General features: G+C 37.4%; 1 protein-coding gene across 2 annotated transcripts in view; it reads right to left on the reverse strand.

Moving 5' to 3' along the window:
* SDK1 (sidekick cell adhesion molecule 1) overlaps positions 1-21,784 on the reverse strand; it is a 684,215-nt gene that overhangs the window by 427,284 nt on the left and 235,147 nt on the right. For both annotated transcript variants that reach the window (XM_043493256.1, XM_038420360.2), the window contains exon 3: positions 752-911. In XM_043493256.1, coding sequence (XP_043349191.1) covers positions 752-911 — 160 coding nt within the window. The remainder of the gene's footprint in view (positions 1-751; positions 912-21,784) is intronic.

Below are 21,784 nucleotides of genomic sequence, written 5' to 3' on the forward strand. Positions count from 1 at the left end.
AACGGGAGAGGGGAGGGCTGATGGCAGCTCTCCCCAAACACATGGAAATGATTACGGAGGGAATGATGACCTGCACTGTACAATTTCTTGCTTGGTAGTTGAGGCCGAATTAAAACCACATTCCTTGCATCTTGTCTTTCTTCCTGCTTGGCCAGGACAATAGCCCCTCTGAACTCAGTTCTCTCTTAGGGGAATGTAGCTAAGTCAATATAACATACAACTGTGTAAAATTTTGCTCTGCTTTCAACCCACCATACTTGGTCTCCAAAATGGAGAAGCAAGGTACTAGAATAGGAGCTAGAGTGAAATAAAAATGGAGAGTGAAATGAAAAGCCTTTTGTTTAATTTAAACCACAGGTTTTTTGTTGATTTAGAAGACACTACTGTACCAGGAAAATTTCTATTTTCAAAGGTGAGTACACTTGTATAGGCATCATTTAAGAAATCTTTGAAGATGATATTGTAAGCATTTCCCTTCTACTGCATTCCTATTTTAGGGCCTGATTTGTAGCAAGTTTATAAGCATTCTTTTAACAAAACAGCAAGACACTTTCAAAGTTCCACTAAATTTACTGTACATAGCATCACATTTTATTTATATAGTGCCATTGTTCCAATTTTCTTCATGATGCATTGGCACTGCTTGTCATCATTAGCACACTGTGTTATTGTGAGTAAAAGCAAATCTTTCCTAAGTGCAATCACAAAAAAAATTGCAATTAAAACGATATTTAAAAAAAAATCAATTTACTTATATTCAGTGGAGTAGGCAGTGATTTCAGTGTCATTGTGTAACCACTTAAATTCCAAGGGCCAGCTGCCTTCCGCAAGGCACGTGAGTACGAGACGGTTCCCCTCTAGATGGATCTGGGGCAAACCAGGCTCAGTCTTGAAGTAGGGTGCAACATCATCTGAAACATACAAGAGAAAAAAATGTTTTCATGACTATGAAAATGGATATTATCCTTGATTTTAGGCCACCAATATTTAGCCAATTTCCTCCTAAATTATTTAATAAAATAGGGGACTAGGCTGGTCCAGTACTTAAGTATCAACCTCCTAAGCATCAACCATCTGTATCTAGAAACATGCTACTGGTTAAAATGTTGCTTGGTTCACAAGTTAAAAACAAGTTTGGAATCCTCAGCCTAGGCTCCTCTTCATAGGTGTTTATTTACATGGCAAAAGCACTGGACAACCTGGGACATATTCTTGAGCCTCTGCTCATCAGAGGTATATAACAGAAATCTTATCAGGGCCTACATCTGTGTTTAATGTGTCTGGTAGTAGCCATTGCTATTAGTTTCTTACTTTCATTAACATTAAATCCACTCACAAAACTTTAAAAATCCCTTTGAAAAAAACATAGCAGAAAACCAAGGTTGAACGGAAGTGATCATCACAGCAGGACAAGTCTCAGGGCAAATGAATAATTCTTACAAAAGATCAGCTTAGAACAAAACATCTTACAAAATAGCAAGATTAATATGTCTTTCAATATTGTCTCTAACTACAGTGTCTTAAATTATATTTTCTGTGACCAACCACAGGTTTTGAATTAGGGTGTTTTAATAACGTTCAAGGGTCAGATAGATGTAGCATGCAAACTCTTATTTTTCTGTGGATCACAATTGCTAACAATACTCCATTAGATGAAATTAGGGGTTGTAAATGCAAACAAAAGATGCTTCTCTTTCATGTGGAAGGAAATATCCAGTAGGATTCTGAAACATTCTGAGCCCAAACACACACCCACTGACATTCACTAGAGAAGGATCTGGCCGATATTATCTAATCACGGATACAGTCAAGTTAGTTCAAACTATCATCAACTACCAAACTACCTGAAACTAGACATTACCACTACTAATAAACCACTACTGAAAAGACAGATCAAAAGAAAGTTGAATGTTCAGATTTTCTTATTCTGGATATGTCTTTTTATTTAAAATGACACTAACAAAATACCCCATTAATGGTACTGAGCCTGTTTAGTAAACATGCAAGGCCTATTTGTGCATGGAATCTGGACTCTCTTCCTAATTGTTTTATAGACTTCCTGTTCAACCTTGGGTAAGTCACTTGGGGCAGAGCCTCAGTTAGTTTAAATTGTCATAGCGGTTGCTCAAGTTTCTGGAGCTATGACAATTTACAGCAGGTGAAAAACTGCCTTAATCTCCCTGTATGAAATCCAGGACTTCATTCTTTATATTTTATTTTCCAGCTGTAATTTGGGGGTAATAATGCTTCCCTTACCCACATGGGTGTTGTGAGGGCAAATTAAAAATATATAAGCAACTTAAAAACCTAAGAATATAAAAGAATTTCTGTTTTTCATATAGGATGGTTCTAACAGAAAACTAAGACAAACTCTACATTTACCTCATTACACAAAATGTGGACCTGATACTGAATACAAAATGAGCCCCATTAATAGAATATGTTACTGTCCAGATAGAGCTTGAAAGAAAAAAAGTCAATACGGAATTGAGTCAAAACTGCTTTTTTGTCTGTCAGATTATTCAGTTAAACATTTCATAAAATTAGGTTCCTATCAGTATTAAACTATAGCAATATTACTTTCCAGTAGAGTATAAGTTAACGCTGGTTTTATGCACTAGCGAAATTCCAATTAAATTAGACCAAGTTATTCACCAAGGAAGTCTACAAAATTCAGCTCCCCCTAGTGTAATAGTGCATAAATACAAATGTTGCTTTCCAGATCGCAAAGTTTCAGTACAAAAAATGTGAAGAGATAGAGGTTTAATCAGGTGTGAAAGCAATTTTTGGAAGAAAAAAAATCAAACACAAAAACCTGAAAGGAACCCAACATATAGCTGCTGGTGAAATCAATGGAGATGCTCATGCCAGAGCTCCTTTGAGAGGTAAGTGCCAGCAAGGCACTGTAGCCATTGTAGGAAGTCTCATCAGACAATCCCCCTCCATAAATTCATCAGCCTCAGTCTTGAAACCAATTAGGCTTTTTGCTCCCAATGCCCTTGGAAAGCTGTTCCAGAACTTCATTCCTCTGATGATTAGAAACCTTCACCTAATTTCAAGCCTAAACTTGTTGATGACCAGTTTATATTATTTTGTTCTTGTGTCCACACTGGCACTGAATTTAAATAATTCCTCTCCCTCTCTGGTATTTATTAATCTGATACATTAATGGAGAGTAATCATATCTCCCTCAGCCTTCTTTTGGTTAGGCTAAAAAAGGCAAGCTCCTCGAGTCTTCTCTCATAAGGTAGGTTTTCCCTTCTTCTGGTCCTCCTAGAAGCCCTTCTCTGCACCTGTTCCAGTTTGAATTCATCTTTCTTAAACATGTGAGACTAGAATTCCACACACTATTCCAGGTGAGGCCTCACCAGTGCCTTGTATAATGGTATTAATACTTCCTCATCGCTACTGGAAATACCTCACCTGATGCTTCCTAAGACTGTAGTGGCCTTTTTCAGTCTTATGACATTGGCAGTTCATAGTCATCCTGAGATCAGCCAATACATATGGGTCTTTCTCCTCCTCTGTGCTTCCCACTGATACAGCCCCAGCTTATAACAAAAACTCTTTGATAGCTCTGTATTGCATGACTTTGCACTTTGCACTATTAAATTTCATCCCATTTCTATTACTCTAACTTTTCTCTAGATCATAAAAGCTGAGCTCCTGGAAAACAATACCAAAGTATGTAGCATTCATATGTTAGTATTACCTAAAAACTCATAGAATTAGATATATAAATTACATTTTTATAATTAATATCACATTCTGAATGATTCCTTATCATTTTTAATACTTAAAAATCCATATTAAAATAAGCTCTATTCACTCCACTGCCATACCCAATTCTTCTGATTGAATATAGAACTTTTATTGTGATTTTTATGCCCATTAGTGGTGAGAGAGAGAAAGAATTATGAAGAAGTGCATGGATATTCCAAATTATTAAGGAGGAAAATTATATCTATCTGGGTGTCATAATGTCTACTCAATTATGCCAGATGATTTTTGAATTCAGTTACATTTTATAAAGTTTTGTTTTCATTACATTTTAAAAAAAAATTTCAGTACTTTTTCCAACCAAATTTGGTGTTATTGTTCTAGACAATAATATGTATTTATTATTTTTTTTACTTTTTAAAATGAAAAGTAATAATATTATGATTAATGTTAACTTAACTGGGTTGTACAATGATGCTACTGTATCTTATTCTATACTTTCTGATATGAATTCTTAAAAAAAAAAAAAAGTAACTCAGATGTTATTCATTCTTCCACCCCACTTTTTTTTGTAAATAGACATCTTGTGATTATGTTACCAATTTGTGGCAATACTGTTCTTAAGAATCAATGAAAGATTATATTCTAGCAGTGCATGAGGTTTTTGTTGTGGTGGTGGTGGTTATATTTTTAATGGCAACGTTTACCCTAGATGTTCAGCGGTTTTAATTATAGTACATTCTAGTACATTAAAATTTAGATCTTATATTTTTCTTATGTATATGCTTCTATTTTGCCAATGATTTAGCAATAATTTATCAATGTAATTATATTTTTAAATTTAAAGAATTTAAATATATAGTCTACATAAAGGAACTAATAAAGTAAATATCTTGCATTATCTACTTTACCACATTAACTTGAATACTTAATTGTCAAACTGACAACAGGACATCAAAGAATGGCCCCCCAAAAAATTTTTTATAAACTAGTTGAGCTGAGAGACCGAATGACTAATCTATTTTGTAACCTGACCTTCTCTTTTATTTTCCCTTACCTTTTTTTTTAAAAAAAAAAGAAATAATAATCCACCCCCAGATACCAGAAGAATCAATTGTACCATAAACAAGGGGTGCCACTAACACACCAATTCTCTAAAACGTTCTTGTAAAGTGACAATAAAATTTATTAAGCCATCATAATAAGCACTATCAATCAGGTTAGAGTCTAGCTGAGGAAGGATTAGAAATCTCAGTATGAATGGAGCAATCAGCCTGAGTGGGACCTTTATTAATCGCACTCTGGTTTTTAGACAGCTGAATTTCCCAGGGCGACTAACCTTTTGGTTAAAACTGCTAATCTTCCTTTAAAAACTTATTTTATATCAAACTCAAACATTTTCATTCTCCAGCACACTGCATGGATTTACTACTGAAGGACTGAAAGTTTTAGCTTTACAGTTTGAGGGAAAGAGCTAATGCACTATTTGTTATCTCTCTGATCAGTCAATCAATATGAAAATTATGGATCTCTTCTTGTTTTGGTAAATAGTCACCCAAACTTCATTTGTAGATAATTTTTGGTACAACAGTAAAACTGTGAAAATTATGAAATGCACAGATTACCGCAAAGAAACTTCTCAAAGTTTTAACAGCAGAAAGATTTCAATACTTTAGCATAATAAGTCATAGCACACTTCCAGGTATTTTGCTTTATAACTGTCATAAATTAAACCCAGCCACATAGCTATTACTAAAATAAATGGACAGTGCATTCTATGATGTTATCATCCTTGCTGGGGTTTTTAAATTATGTTTTCCCACTTCTTTGAAAATGTTCAACAATTCATTAATTCCAAATGGGTCAGTGATTAGAGCAAATTAATAAGATTCTACAGTTTTTGTCTTACTTGGTACAGAACATGTCAGATATACGGAATCAAATCCCATCAATTTCATCCAAGGCAAAAGAAAGAAAATTTCTTTCCAATATGTCTAACTTTTGTAAAAATGTATTGAAAGCTGTAAACAGAGAATCAATAATAAGAAAAAATACAGTAGAACCTCAGAGTTACAAACTGACCAGTCAACCACACGCTTCATTTGGAACTGGAAGTATACAATCAGGCAGCAGCAGCCACACACAAAAAAAAAAACCCAACAAACCAAAAAACAAAACAAAAAGAAGGAAATGCAGAAGGGTGCTGTGTTAAAGTACTAAATAAATAAATAAATAAATAAATGGAAAGAAGCATTTTTCTTCTGCGTAGTAAAGTTTCAAAGCTATGTTAAGTCAATATTCAGTTGTAAACTTTTGAAAGAACAACCATAATGTTCTGTTCAGAGTGCCGAACATTTCAGAGTGTGAACAACCTCCATTCCCGGGGTATTTGTAACTCTGAGGTTCTACTGTATATAACTGGATAAATACATTTTAATACTTCAATCTAATAATAAAAAGCATTCAAGTACATATATCCATTCTCGTGCAGTTTTTCTAAGTACATAAAGTGGCAGATTTTGTTTAACCAAGCTAACCACAGATGTGTAAAGAAATGCATGGAATAAGACCATTTGCCCTATTTCTTCCTTATGAGACTATTGAGCCATCCAGTGAGATTAATCTCCAATGAAATGGACATCAGCAAAATAAACAGTTGCCCTAATAAGCTATTTTTCAGTGGTTTCTTTCAACATCCATGTTAATAAGAAGCAGACATTATGCTGGTAAAAAATCCTCCTGTTACTTCACTCTTATGTAAGCTTTTACCCTTTCTAAAAAAGAATTTTATTTAAAAGTCAGAGCAAAACTACTGTCCAAAACTTTGCACCTAGCCTTATCCACAATGATTTAAAACCTCACTACTGATGCAGCCCACCAAGAGGTTTTTTTCAGATTTCAAATGTTATAATCAAGCTGGTATTGTATTAAAGCGGTCTTCAGAATTCAATCAAATTTTCTTTGAAGCTAAAATTTAATAGACCTACTGGAATGTTTTAAAAAAATATAGCACACGATATAAATTATCCTGATGATCCAGAAAATTTACTTAAACCTTTTAAGTCATTTTATCCTCTAATCTTTTATTCTTGATTTTCTCATCAAGCATTCACCATTAGTTTAACAAATTCAATTATGTAATCAGCAATCACTAAAAATTCACTAAAAGAAAAAATGAAAATAAAATACTGAGCAAAGCTTCTAAAAGAAAAGGTAGCCAAAAAGCCTTGAAGACTGTGTGTTCTTCGAAGCCAAGTGTAGTGTCATGGAGAACTAGCCATATTTTCAGTATTGGTGTTCATTTATAGAGAGTATAGTGATACTTATACCCCCAAAGCATGTTTTAAACAGAGTTGAATAGAGGCAGTTAAAGTGGGAGGCATTTAAATTTCAAATTGGACTATTGGGGGAAGTTAAATGTGACTCCCATATGGCAGACCCAGAATAACCACTCTAGGAAGTATAAGTTCAGCCAGAATGAGGAAAGCTGACTCAAGAAGAAAAGAAGGATGCAGAAACAAGTTAGAATGTGGGAACACAACTGAGCAATTCAACATGACACAGGGAGTCTCTCTTTATTAGTTCAGTTGTTGGACAGACAGAAAAGCCCAATCCAAAGAGGGACCGGGGCAACTCAAGGTTCAGCAGAGCTCAAAAGAAGTAAAGGAGCCCCAGGACAAGTTCCTTTAAGGCACTATTTCAGTTTCACTGCACTGAAGTTTGGTTCAGCTTCTCAAGTGATCAGAGTAGCAGCCGTGTTAGTCTGTATTCGCAAAAAGAAAAGGAGTACTTGTGGCACCTTAGAGACTAACAAATTTATTAGAGCATAAGCTTTCGTGAGCTACAGCTCACTTCATCGGATGCATTTGGTGGAAAAAAGTTTTTTCCACCAAATGCATCCGATGAAGTGAGCTGTAGCTCACGAAAGCTTATGCTCTAATAAATTTGTTAGTCTCTAAGGTGCCACAAGTACTCCTTTTCTTCTCAAGTGAGTACTTCTGTGCTTGTGTATTCCATTCAACCCTCCCTTCTATTCACAGTGCTACACAAGCAAAATTGAACATATTAATAAAATACGTACATTTTAACTGTATAAAACCAATTAATTAATTTTCACCCTCACCACCAAAAAGCTATGGTATAATTTAGAAGCAAAAGCAGCGTTTATACATGCATAGCCCAGAAGCATATTTTTCCTGCACACCAAAGCCTTATACATTCACATTATTTGCTTCTTTTTATATGTTTTATTCTGGTAATCAACTCTTCTTGACCTGACTGGAGCTTTAGCTTCTGGTAAATCTGTCTGAAACTGAAATTCAGAGGGAGTTGTACACCTAACTCCCCTAACCCTTTTCTGAAAAGGCAGAAGATGCTATAATTATCTTGATCTCATAGAAAGAAACTTTTCCAACTGAAGTACTAAGAGGACACAAACAAATTAAAAGAAGACAGCTGGGGCCCCAAACTAAGGACTACTATTTGGGAAAGGCTGAGTAGTTACAATATGGAAGATGCATCTACCAGAGGATATAGCCACAGGTACAGGAATATCAAACCTATTTTCTAGAGATTAGATGCAGGGAACTGAACATAAACTACCCTAAATTCCCTTATTGTAACCTTTCCTCTCTCATCCCAGAACGGTGCAATATTCAAACAGAGTAAGGCTCAGTGTGTACTACACAGGGTAGGAGGGAAAATTTGTCCATCTTGCTATCACATATACAGAAACTATGTGGCTTTTCCTCTAGCCTTCAAAGTTAACAAAAGGGGATTCAGAACACCTGAAGTTATACACTCTGTCTAAATAAAACTGGAAAGCCCTATATATGTTGAGACTATGCCATAATTCCTCTTTCATTGCTTAAGGATTATGGACAGAAGTAAGCCATAACTGTGGACAAAAAGTGGATAAAAACAACTTTGGGAAGGAAATTGAGATAAGCACAGGTTACTTTATCCCACGAACAAACTGTGGGGGCGTGTTGCTAAGTCCTAGACTTACCTACATAAAGCAGGTTTCAGAGTAGCAGCCGTGTTTGTCTGTATTCGCAAAAAAAAAAAAAGGAGTACTCGTGGCACCTTAGAGACTAACAAATTTATTTGAGCATAAGCTTAAGTGAGCTGTAGCTCACGAAAGCTTATGCTCAAATAAATTTGTTAGTCTCTAAGGTGCCACAAGTACTCCTTATTTTTCTACATAAAGCAATGGTCCCCAAGAAACCAATCTTCAGGACAGAGGAAGAGGGGATTTAAATAAAACAGTTTGAAGGCAGAGAACCGGGGCTCTGATCAGGCTCCCGGGAGGTAAGGAAGATCCATTTGGGTGTGTAAGGGGGGGGGGAAAGATTGACAGTTTAAGAAGCAAGGAGATGGGGACCCACAAGAACACCTCCAACCTTTCCTCTCTAAGGATGATAAACCAGAAAACAGAGGGAAAGGCCTTTTTCAAATCATGCAAGCAGGAAAGACAGAACAGTGAAGATGTCAGATTTGTAGCTGAATGGGGTTTCTTAGCACAACACATCAAGTATACCCTGAACTATATTCAGTATGCTACCAAGATGCTAATGGAATCTTCTTGATTTTCTTAGAGATCCCCAGTCTCTTTAGCATGGTCCTTTCATATTCAAGGGCTGATAGCAAAAGTGGATTTCAGTTGGGATGCAGGAAAGAGTTGAGGCACAGCAGATTTTATGGTGGATTATGTCATCTTTGGTTTTCAGGCCTCTTGAAAATGTCCAAACTCTTTAGACACCAATTGGCACTACTAACATGACAGTTGTCTGGCTCTAATTCATCTTTCTCAGCACCCTCCTAAAGGAGCAGGAGAGAGACACGGCATACAACTAACTGAATTCAAAATGGGATCAAACAATCATACCTCATGGTTTGGATATCTGCTGAAAAATCTGTCAGTGTTCCTCCTATGCCCGAGTGATTCACCAACAACTGGAATACACTGCCCAATTAGCCATTTTACCTATCTTTTATTCCCTCTATCTCCAGCACATGAAGAGCCTGGATGGATTTTTATCTCAGACTGTAGTTCCAAGATCATCAACATATGTAAAGTTCTCTGAAAGAAGTCAGTGATAGTCATAGAATTTAGGGCCAGAACGGACCACCTGATCATCTAGTCTGAGCTCCTGAACATCAAAGTCCACTAAATTCCATCCATTTATCCCTGTATTGAACCCAATAACCTGGATTAGACTAAAGTATTACAGGAGACTAAACTACAAGAAGAATGGAAGGGCACCAAGGTCCAAGGTAATGTCAGGGAAATAATTTGGTGAGATATGCCCAGATGATACCAGCAAACTAGCCTTACCCTATGCTTTGGATAGATATAAGTAACCTGTGACTGTCTTGGTTGTAGGGATGTCATTTTCAGGATGTTTCAATGGGCAGTTTTTTATCCCAGCAGTGCCAGTGTCGTCTTCAGGACCCTGTGAGGTAGGGAACTATATCCCCATGTTACAGATGGGGAACTAAGGCACAGAGAGGCTAAGTGACATGTGCAAGATCATACAGGAAGTCCATGGTGGAGCAGGGAATTGAAGCTGGGCCAGTATCCCAGCCAGTGGGCCATCCTTCCGCCCTTTTGGTAGATGGTGTTATATAAATACAATACAATTATTTTGCATTTGATTGTCTACTATATATTTCTCGATAGCTCTAGCAGGTATGGTGTATCAGATAAAAGAAGCTAGCTGTCCAATACTCAATATCTGCCCTGAAAAATCAGTCAGGCAAAGGTTCTACAACTAGAGAATCCCAGGAGGAAGATTTCAGAGTAGCAGCTGTGTTAGTCTGTATCCACAAAAAAAAAGGAGTACTTGTGGCACCTTAGAGACTAACACTTTTATTTGAGCATAAGCTTTCGTGAGCTACAGTAGTACTGTACCATAGTACAGTAGCTACTGAAGTGAGCTGTAGCTCACAAAAGCTTATGTTCAAATAAATGCGTTAGACTCCAGGAGGAAAAGGAGGTCTAACTGCATAGCCCTGTAATGAATGGACTGGGAGCAAAAGTTCTAAAGGCCACTGCTGAGATCTTAAAAATTTAACTGAGGGAACATTACTTCATAATGATGAGAGACAAATGACAAAGGCGTCTGGCAACTGGATTCCATTCTTGAGATACAATATCATGGGAAACAGCCACTAAACTGTGATACTTGTTATCTCAAAAAGTATTCACCTCAGATTCAAAGCACAATGAGAGGAAGGATAGTCCAGTGGTAAGGGTGTTAGCCTGAGACTCAGGAGATCTAGGTTGAAGTCTCTACTTTGGGCAACTCACTTAGATTTTCTGCACCTCAATTCTCCTTCTGTAAAATGGAAGAACAGCAATTCCCTATTTTAGGGTTGTTGAGAAGATAAATAAAAGTTAAGACTATGAGGTGCTCAAATACTATGGTAAGTGGGTCCTTGTGAGTACCTTAGATAGAGGAGTGCCTTAAATCTAAAGAGCCAACGGATCTTAAGTAGGAGCTTTGTACCTGAACCAGCTCCTTTCAGGGACATTTATCTGTACAGAAATTGTCCTGCAGCATCTGACCCTCAAGATCTTATTTCTAGTCTGTAAAGTGAACCTTGATAAGGATTGTGCTGAAGAAGCAGGGTGTATGTAAGCCAACTTGAGCAACACGGAAAGAAGAGCACTAAAAGGCAGTCCCTCCTGTTGTTTGGCGAATGGTTGTGATTGGTCATAGATGACTAATTGGATGACACAAATCTATAGCCATTTACTTTAAGCTTACTTTTAAAAATAAAATAAAATAACAACAACAACAACAACAGAGTTAAGAAAACCAAAGTGGAACAGCATGGGGTTAACAGACTAAAAGAAAGAAAGAAAAATCTTTTCAGTGAGCTTGAAAGAAGAATGTAATAAAAAGAAATGGAATATAAATATATAAAAAAGCAAACAAGCAAAATAATGAAATCAAAAAGAAAACACTTCATCATCGTTATTTTACATACATTTTGAAAGTATCATGCTGAATAATATCCAGAGTCTTATGTTATGAATTAATCAAAATTAAACTCATATATTTATATTTCCCTTTATGGATTTTTCTTCTATGGATAATGGTCTTGATTCCACCAAGTTATACTTCTCATACCTATAATGCTACAGAGATAACAGAAATTTTCATTTCCAGGGCCAGTACTGTCAACAGTGCCAAATCTTTAACCACAGACAAGAGCAACACCCCATCAAAGACAGGTTAAAATGTTGGTGTAACATTTACTACTGATGCTTCAGTGCACATGGCATGGAGTGCAAACAGCTTTGTACTGATTGACAGCTGATAACTAGAACCTCCTGGGGAATCAAGACCTCTTTTTATCATGCCTTGGCTTGGGCTCATCCCAAGTCTCTTCTCTTCCTTCTTTTCAAAAGGAAACTTCCATCTCTTATCCCTTTAACTCCCCTCATCCCCCCCAACCCCCCCCCCCCAAGTTCTGGATGGAAGATTTGTTCCCCTGTGCAACTGAACCTGCCTATCTTGTATGGCTTAGGAGTATGGGGAAGGTCAGGCACTGAATCTTGGGCCCTTACAGCATAGAGACCAAATTGAATGGCTTAGTTTCAGGAGTCCAGATTTTTTTTAATTAGTCTTGTGCTTGAGTTCAAACTTTTAAAATACAGTGTTGAGACACAGCAGAAGATCACCATCTACAATGTCAAAGGTACATTAACATGTTGGCATCTCCTTAGCAGTATTGCTCTGCAAGAAGGCTGTTCTAGCCAATATGTTGGCTAGTTGTGATTCAGATTGTTTTGGCTGTAAGTGTGATAAATCGTTGAACACACCAATTAAATTAAACAAATGTTTTACTGCCATTCTCCAAGTGTATATTTCAAAACAGATAAATCACCATTAAGATACCTGATTGGTTTTTTTAAATACTATTATGATTTGAAATTCTCACATTATGGTATTACATGAGCAAAGCTTCTGTCATGGGGTGTATGTACCCCAGCTACCTAATACAGGTTTCCTGCTGATATTTTAAAGAAAGTCATACCACTGAACTGTTGGAAGGCACTAGCTAAGCAACTGGAACCAGAGTTTGCTGAAGTGCTAAACCAGCTTTTAACAGCAGTAGCCTCCTTTGCAGGCACAGGAAGAATTTGGACTAACTCATTCAACTCTCTTTTCTAGGCTAGAAATAAAAATGACAAGGGGGAGGATGTGATCTACTACTTTTAAAAGTTTGAAGGACAGTCTACATAACTGTCAAGGTTCCTTCCCCACTCTGTTCTCTAGGGTACAGATGTGGGGACCTGCATGAAAGACCCCCTAAGCTTATTCTTACCAGCTTAGGTTAAAAACTTTCCCAAGGTACAAACTTTGCCTTGTCCTTGAACCGTATGCTGCCACCACCAAGCGTGTTAAACAAAGAACAGGGGAAAAGCCCACTTGGAGACATCTTCCTAAAAGTGGCAATTCTTCAACAAAAAAACTTCAAAAACAGACTCCAATGAGAGACTGCTGAATTGGAATTAATTTGCAAACTGGATACAATTAACTTAGACTTGAATAAAGACTGGGGGTGGATGGGTCATTACACAAAGTAAAACTATTTCCCCATGTTTATTTCCCCTTACACATTCTTGTCAACTGCTGGAAATGGACTACCTTGATTATCACTACAAAAGGATTTCCTCCCCCCCTCCTGATGGTAATAGCTCACCTTACCTGATCACTCTTGTTACAGTGTGTATGGTAACACCCATTGTTTTATGTTCTCTGTGTATATAAAATATCCCTACTGTAGTTTCCACTACATGCATCCGATGAAGTGAGCTGTAGCTCAAGAAAGCTTATGCTCAAAGAAATTTGTTAGTCTCTAAGGTGCCACAAGTACTCCTTTTCTTTTTGTGGACACAGGCTAACATGGCTGCTACTTTGAAACTTTGCCTTGTCCTTGAACCGCAAGCTGCCACCACTAAGCATCTTACACAAAGATGAGGGAAAGGGCCCAGCTGGAGATGTATTCCCCCAAAATATCCCCCCAAACCCTACACCCCCTTTCCTGGGGAAGGCTTGATAAAAATCCTCAACAGTTTGTACAGGTGAACACAGACCCAAACCTTTGGATCTTAAGAACAATAAAAAATCAATCAGGTTTTTAAAAGAAGAATTTTAATTGAAGAAAAGGTAAAAGAATCACCTCTGTAAAATCAGGATAGTAAATACCTTACAGGGTAATCAGATTCAAAACATAGAGAATTCCTCTAGACAAAACCTTAAGTTACAAAAAAAAAAGACACAAAACTAGGAATCTACATTCCATCCAGTACAGCTTATTTTACCAGCCATTAAACAAAAGGAAATCTAACACATTTCTAGCTAGATTACTTACTAACTTAACAGGAGTTGTAAAACTGCATTCCTGATCTGTTCCCGGCAAAAGCATCACACAGATAGGAAAAATCCTTTGTCCTCCCCGCCCTCCAGATTTGAAATAATCTTGTCTCCTCATTGGCCATTTTGGGCAGGTACCAGTGGGGTTACCTTAGCTTCTTAACCCTTCACAAATGAAAGGGTTTTGCCTCTGGCCAGGAGGGATTTTATAGCACTGTATACAGAAAGGTGGTTACCCTTCCCTTTATATTTATGACAGTAACTTAGACACATTTTCCAGAGACTTAGGCAAGTAGAAATTTAAGCTCCAGTCACCTTTCATTTAGTCATATTTGAAAATTTTCCTAGGCTGACCTGAAATCAGTTTATTTAATTGACTACAGTTAATATCTGGGTTCCTCTTAATAAATCATTTAGTTGTAAATGTGAAACATGTTTTGATAAGCTTTTAAGTATCCAAAATATTTAAGGTAGTTTTGTTTAATAAAAAAAATCTTGTTTAATTAAATTCCAGTAACCATTGTAATGCAGCTTGACAAATCATGAGCAAAAAGTTAAAATTTACCATTTTCTAACATATTGAAATATACCATAAGCATTTATACATATTAACCTATATACATTGCTTAAATGTATATAGTTAATGTATCCTCCTACACTGCAAAAATATGTACCAAATCTAGAGGAAAGACTATTTGCTTGTAAATCAAAACATGTTTTAATGTTTAAAACAACCAGTGAGAATGCACCTCTCTTTTGAAAATAACTAAAGTAAAAATAGAAAAGTTGATTAAAATTGATTTAAATTGAGGCTTTCCACTTGGTGATTTAAAATCATGAGTTAAATAGTGTTGGTTCAAATCAATCCATCCTATATAAAAGGCTGTCAGACCAACCCCTACTTGAGACACTGGAATGACATTTTCATTCCCACTTAATGCTTCTCCACATCTTATTCTTTCCATCTTCACTTCTGATGGTTTCCACAAAGCTGTGAATATGTGCAATGCAAGAGGTCATTTTGCTACACTTATCTATCTTTTCTATGGTTGCTATTGTATTTGTGTGTATGTAAGTGCTAAACAAAAAGTCTTAGTGTTTCTCTGTACGTGATTCACCAATCTCATTTCCTAGAACATCTCAAGTAGCTGCCTGAGTAAAAGAACTTGTTATTAGTGACTTGGCATTTTTGCAGCCTACATTAATCAAAGGCTAAACAGGTATGTTCTGCTGGAATCATAAAATTATGAACCAATAGGAGGCTGACTTGTAAGTGTACAAAACAGAATGTTTATAGGAGCTGGGCACTGTCACAAGGGCTGAGGATGACCAATAACCTCATTGTGTTTAGAACTTAGGATATCACCATCTTGTTTACCACCACCAAACGCTGAGAGGGATGTGCCATTATACTATTCCGTTTTCTTTTTCTTAAGCCTGAAATATGTCTTGACCAGACAAGGGAACTAGGTGCCATCACTATCTTCATGGCTAAATTCTGAGCAATTCCTGGGATGTTAACCTCAGGTTCTGAAATTCCCTTGGTAGCATGTCAATTTCCACCTCTCCCATTTCAGTTTCTCTTTTACTACCTTCTGTCTAGTAATATGCTCATTTTGCCAACAAGGACAATCTAACATTGCCACATTTTACGGTGATTAGTTTGGCAAGCTAAAAGCAACACCATTCTGTGACACTAAGCACCCCTGTATTCACAGCATATGTACTTTTGTAGTAATCTTTGAACAAAATATGCCTTGTGAGATTTTAAAACTGATCTCACCTGATCATAAATATTCTTGTGTGATGTATGTATGCATGCAATAGGTATTAAATTATGACTATATAATGGAGTTATAAGTAAAGGGTGTGTTAATCAGGTACCTCAGGGGAGTTGTTAAACAGGTCTATCCTAAACAAAGGAATCTGTGTTTACCTCATTTTACATACAAGCAGTAGACAGACCCCCTCAAGCTAACAAGGAGTAGATGCAAACCTCACACATAACTGGAGGAGAAGACAGTATGGTGCCTACACCAGCAGGAAAGGCAAGCTTGATCTGGGGTTTTCTTTTCAGGAGAATCCATTTCAAAGGTTGAGAGATCTATAAAGACAAGGGGCTAAACCTCAAGTGATAAGCAATTGAATAAACTGATTGTATAGAGTGAGGTATTTTCTGAAAGCTAATAACACTGGTGATATCATTGTGAAATGTATTATACTGGCACTATGTGGGGAATTGTAGATGTTTGTTGATATTAGGCTATGCAGTGTGCCCAGACAGAAGGGAATACCACAGCTATATACCAGTTTCCAATGTAAACTAAGCATGGTGATATCAAAAAACGATGGAAAACCTATTTAAATATATGTCATATAGGGGGATGGGAAGCCCAGAGGAAGGGAAAAAACAGTATGGAGGTCATCCTGCCTCTTGAAATAAGTTCATTGAACTTTGAAAGATATAAACAAGGAAAGAAGCCATCTTTGGCATCCATCACTAGACAGACAAGAGACCAGAACAAGCTGAGGAGAATGGGTCCTTTAACCAAATTGGGAGGTTGAAGTCTCTGGAACTGACTAGAGGCAAGAAACCTGCTTAGGCAAGAAATCTTTCACCCAAGAAAACAAGGGAAGCCAGCACCATGTACTTTTAAGGAAGGTTGTAAGTTAGCCATGGCTGGGAAGAAAAATGACATGTGAGAGCCTTTTAGATGCATATTTTCACTTTTATTTGCTTATAACCCTTTCTAACTTTGTTCCTTTTTACTTAGTATCACTTAACCCAAGTCTTTTTGTTAATAAAATTTGTTTTATTTTTTTTTTACTATAAACCAACTCAGTGCAGTGTTTAAATGAAAGGGTGTACTTACCCCAGTTAAGTTAATAAGCTGTGATGTGGTTGTGTCTCTTTACAAGAGCAACAAATCTTATTTATTTGAGGTGTCCAGTAGAGGGCTGGACACTTCCAGGCATATGGTTTTGGGGAAATTTGGGACTTTGTTGGGGTCACCTGGCTGGTTGTAACCAAGGCTGGAGGAAGCTAGAGAGTGTGAATGGTATGTTGCTGGCAAGCTGCTGGAGCTGGGCTGCAACTATATACAGACATTCAAGGTGTGACCTGTATGCTGATGGGCTAGTTGTGAGCCCACATTGGGAGCTAAAGCAGCAAAGCATTGTGAGGCATCCAGGGTTACAGAGCAGGTCATGACAACCCATCACTGGTCTGAATTGCACCCCTGAATGATAGGTCCATGTGGTTTTTTCAATAACAGATTTGTAACCCAGCACCAGGTGTTCTATTTTACTATTCTTTCTCCTCTGTGTGTCTTCTTGGCTTAAGATAAGCCAAGAACAGCCTGTAACAAAATCCAAGGATCTGAACTAAAAGTGATTTCTCTCACCCTCCTAAGAAGGGCATTTGATCAAACTGAGAAACTGTCAAGCAAAGAGAGAGAAGGAGAATAGGTTTGTTGAAATTACAATTGTTTAAAAACAAAACGCACACATTTAATAGTAATTTATGTTCAGAATACTGTTGCTAGGGTCTTGGCTCACCTTGTTGAGTGCCTTTTAAACATTTATTAATGGTGTGGCAAAGAAAATGTAACAAATAATGTAACTTTAAGATTATCAGAGTCTCTTAGCAGGTGGTGTCCCCATCCTGCTCCAAAACACAGTACACATAAATTGTAGCAGGTGAGAACCAAAAGCTTCCTGGGGCTTGACTTTATTCACAAAGACACAAAACCCACACAGACACACACACACAAAAATACCAAACCAACATTTCTCCCTAGACTTGGCTGCTCCTTGGGTTTATCTTTGATTGCTCAACCCAAGAGAGGTCAACTCCCACCACTCATATTTGGATGGGGTAATAAGCCATTTCCGAGAGAGAGACAGACAGGCAGACAAAGTTGGTGAAGTAATCTTTTATTGGACCAACTTCTGTTAGTAAAAGAGTCTTGAAGAAGAGTTCTGTGGAGCTCAAAAGCTTGTGTCTTTCACCAACAGAAGTTAGTCCAATGAAAGATTACCGATCACACCTTGTGTCTCTCATATAATGGGACCAATGTGGCTACAACAGTGAGTTAGGAATAGACATTTAACTCCCAGCAGATCATTATCATCACCTGCTAAAAGGATGGGGCTAAAATTCTTGAGTTTTGCAATGGTATTTTGCCATGTTATAGCGCTCTTCTTCCTGCCCCCTAGTAGATATTAAAATCCATCTTATGAGCCTGAGGGAAAGTCCCTGCTGGCAACTGCAGGCTTCAGCCTCTTGACTCCAGCCCCCTGCTCTCTAGCTATTTGACAATGCTATCTTCTCACTGTATTTGCAGAAACATACTAAATTAAACTCCAGATTCTACTATGAAAATCCATAATCTCAATATTCTTGTTCATTTTAAATAAACCTTCAAGTTTATCTGCTGCAAGCAAAGCAAGACATTGGCAGAAAAGTCTTTCCTCTAATGAGCAGAAATAAAAGCTAAAGAGGACTAGTTGAGTATTTGCCTTGAGAATAAGTGGGAAGACTCCTGATATTTAGAAGAATTTTACTCTCTATTTCACAAAATTGGAGTCTTAATAGAAATAGATTATTGGTAGTTGTCCCTTAACTAGAACTCAAACAGAGAACCCATCATCTCATGAAAACTGTACACTTCCCATAGCCCTTTCAGAATTAATGCAAGGTTATTAGCTTCTTTGAATGCTACAAGATTATCGAATGGAAACTCAGTACAAATGCTCTTAGTACCTAAAAAACTAAACCAAAACAAAAAAAACCAAATAAAGGCCTACACTTGGGCAATAAGAGCCAGTGTTTCAGGTATGCAATTAGATCTGCTTCAGCAGCTGCAATTTAGTAAAAGTTCATGTTTGTATAAGTCACTGACATTTTAACCAAACACTGCAGATCCAGCAAGAGCCTCAGTACATCAGCCTGCCATGGTATCATACAAGAACACAATGTGGCTCAAGCTCACTCAGCTCTGTTAGGGTTTTCTGCAGGCTGAGAAAACATAAGAGCTCAACCTCTCGTAGTTGCTAGAGTTTTATTTCTATTCTGAACATCTGTAAACACAGTCTTTTCACGTGTGCTTTATTCCCATTGCAGCATCCTTGCTAAGAGCCAGTGGGATCACTTATGGAGTGATTTCACAATTTTCAGCTCTGTATTATAGGACAGAATGTGTGGGGGAGGGAGAAGAAGTGGGGATACATAAAGAATCTAGGGGTTATAATTATAAGCAGAGTTTAGGAAAAGTTTGATTTATTCTGTGTTAATTAGAAAGATTATGGTGGATGGTTCTAAACAGTTAAAAAAGGTGGCGGGCTCAGAAACAAAAGGATAAGAACCAACACTAAAAAAAGGGATCAGGCTCTAAGAACTTCTTTATGTAGCTAATCTGTGAAAAATGGTATTGAAGGCAGCTGCAACATGAACATATTTTAAAGAAAGTTAGAAATGCACTTAAATAAAAAAGGCATGACAGAATATAAATGTTACATAAGCAGGTGAATGAGCTGAGCATCATATGGCCTCCTTCTGTCCTAAAATGTTACTAAATCAAGGAAGGAGGGAACAAAGAAATACAGCAAACTACAACACTTCAGGCTGGACTCAATAGGAAATCATGGTTTTGATTTTTTAATATCTGGTAATGTTTCCAGTGACTTACAGAGTTCTGAAGAAAATATGTTGTTAAAGTTTAAATCTCAGCAGGCAGAAGACAGTTTCTTCCTCAATAGAGACTGAACAGGAAATAAGCTTGTTGCAGAAAGACTTCCACCAATACTTCAGAGAGCAGCTAGCCTTGGTACCATGTAATCTATTGCTTTCCAATAGGGCATTAAGGACTTTGTGCTGAACACGCTCCACTGCATTATCAGAGATCCGAATGACCCCTTTGAATACAGCTGAAAAGAGGAAAAAATTCAGAACACGTGTTCATTTCAAAAGTCTGCCCTTGGCAGAGCAGCAAACAAACACTCTTATTTGGATATTATAGATCACATACTATAAGTCATAAGGTTATGCTGCTGATGGAGCCTCCAATTCTGTAAATCCAAGAACAGAAACCCTATTGCAGTGGCAGCAAACAATGGCACAGCAGAGGCACTGCCAGACCTGGAAGCCAAGTAAGTAGGCCTATTCCATATTATGAGGAGAAAGTCACCATGATACTGATTTCCAAATAGCAAAGCAATTGAGAATATCTATGAAAGGTAACATAGGTTTATTGGCACAGTCTTTAGGAGCTAAAGTGGAAATGGTTTATGCACAGTTGTTCTTTGTTATAAAATTATGTGCATTCCTTACTATTGCTATTTTATGTACACAACTTGTTACTGTCTTTGTCTAGCAAAATGTATATATATGGGAAGGAATGATTCAATAAATCTCTTAAAGTCATGCTCAACTTTAAGCATCTGAGTGGTCTAATTGTAGTTGATTTAAGAGCTATGCTGAGTAGGCATGGGATGATTCACATAAGTCATTTGCTGAATTAGGGCATCAATGTTGACAAGCAGCACGATCCAAACTCCACTGAGGTCAATGGAAAAATTCCCCATCAACTTCAACAATCTTTGGTTCAGATCCCCCAGTTGCATCTGAACCTGTAACCAACAATAACAGCCACATAGACATCTGAGCCCTCAAAAATAAGCATCTGCACATACCTATATTGCAGCACACATACATACCCCCTCCATACAAAAGAGCAGACACAACATTCAAGGCCAGATCAAAGCACCCTTGGAAATTTGGCACAAAGTTTGTCTCAACTTTAGTAGATCCTTTAGGAAGCTATCCAAGTAAGATTTTAGTGTCATCCCTAGGCACATATATATTTTCTGACAAAGTATTTTTAACAATACTGACTAAAGAGGGGTGTGGATAAACCAGCAGACAAGATGGTGGCTTAATCCTGCTCTCTGAAATAAGAGGGGAATAAATGAAAAAGGTTAAGAGGATAAGAACCAAGGCAACCTGAATCCACTGATCTGTGCAGGGATTAGAGGGAGGGAGGCTGAAGAAATCTGGCAAATTCTAGTCCCAAAGAACAGCCTCTGGGTGATTGAGTGTTCCCAAGGAGCAACTTGTACTGTGGAACCACTGAGCCTTCCAAACCCACCAACCTGGATTGACTCTCACACTGTGATGCTGATGTCAAGCTACAAACCTCTGATAAGCATGACACTCACACAGATATCCACAGGCAGGGACACACCCAACTGTATTACATGAATGATCTCCCAGCCACTCATGAATCAGTTGGGAGGATCCAGCCAATTCCCCCAGCCTTGCACCCCAGAACTGTACTATCCTGCACTGATCAGAAGCCTGGCAAGTGTAAGTTCATTATTTAAAAAGAAAAGGAGTACTTGTGGCACCTTAGAGACTAACAAATTTATTTGAGCATAAGCTTTCGTGAGCTTCTTCAAAGGAAAGTGAACATGCACCAATCTTTGTAAACTGAGCTGGGATTTCCCAAGCACTTCAACCAAAACATTGTTTTTTAGGTAAAATATAAAATAGATTTATTAACTACAGATTGATTAAGTGATTATAAGTAGCAAGCATAAATATCAAAGTTGGTTACTTAACAAAAATAAATTCACAGTTTAAGTTCTACAAACTAAACATGATTTGAATCAGT

The sequence above is a fragment of the Dermochelys coriacea genome, chromosome 10, assembly GCF_009764565.3.
Source record: "Dermochelys coriacea isolate rDerCor1 chromosome 10, rDerCor1.pri.v4, whole genome shotgun sequence".
Taxonomy (NCBI): domain Eukaryota; kingdom Metazoa; phylum Chordata; order Testudines; family Dermochelyidae; genus Dermochelys; species Dermochelys coriacea.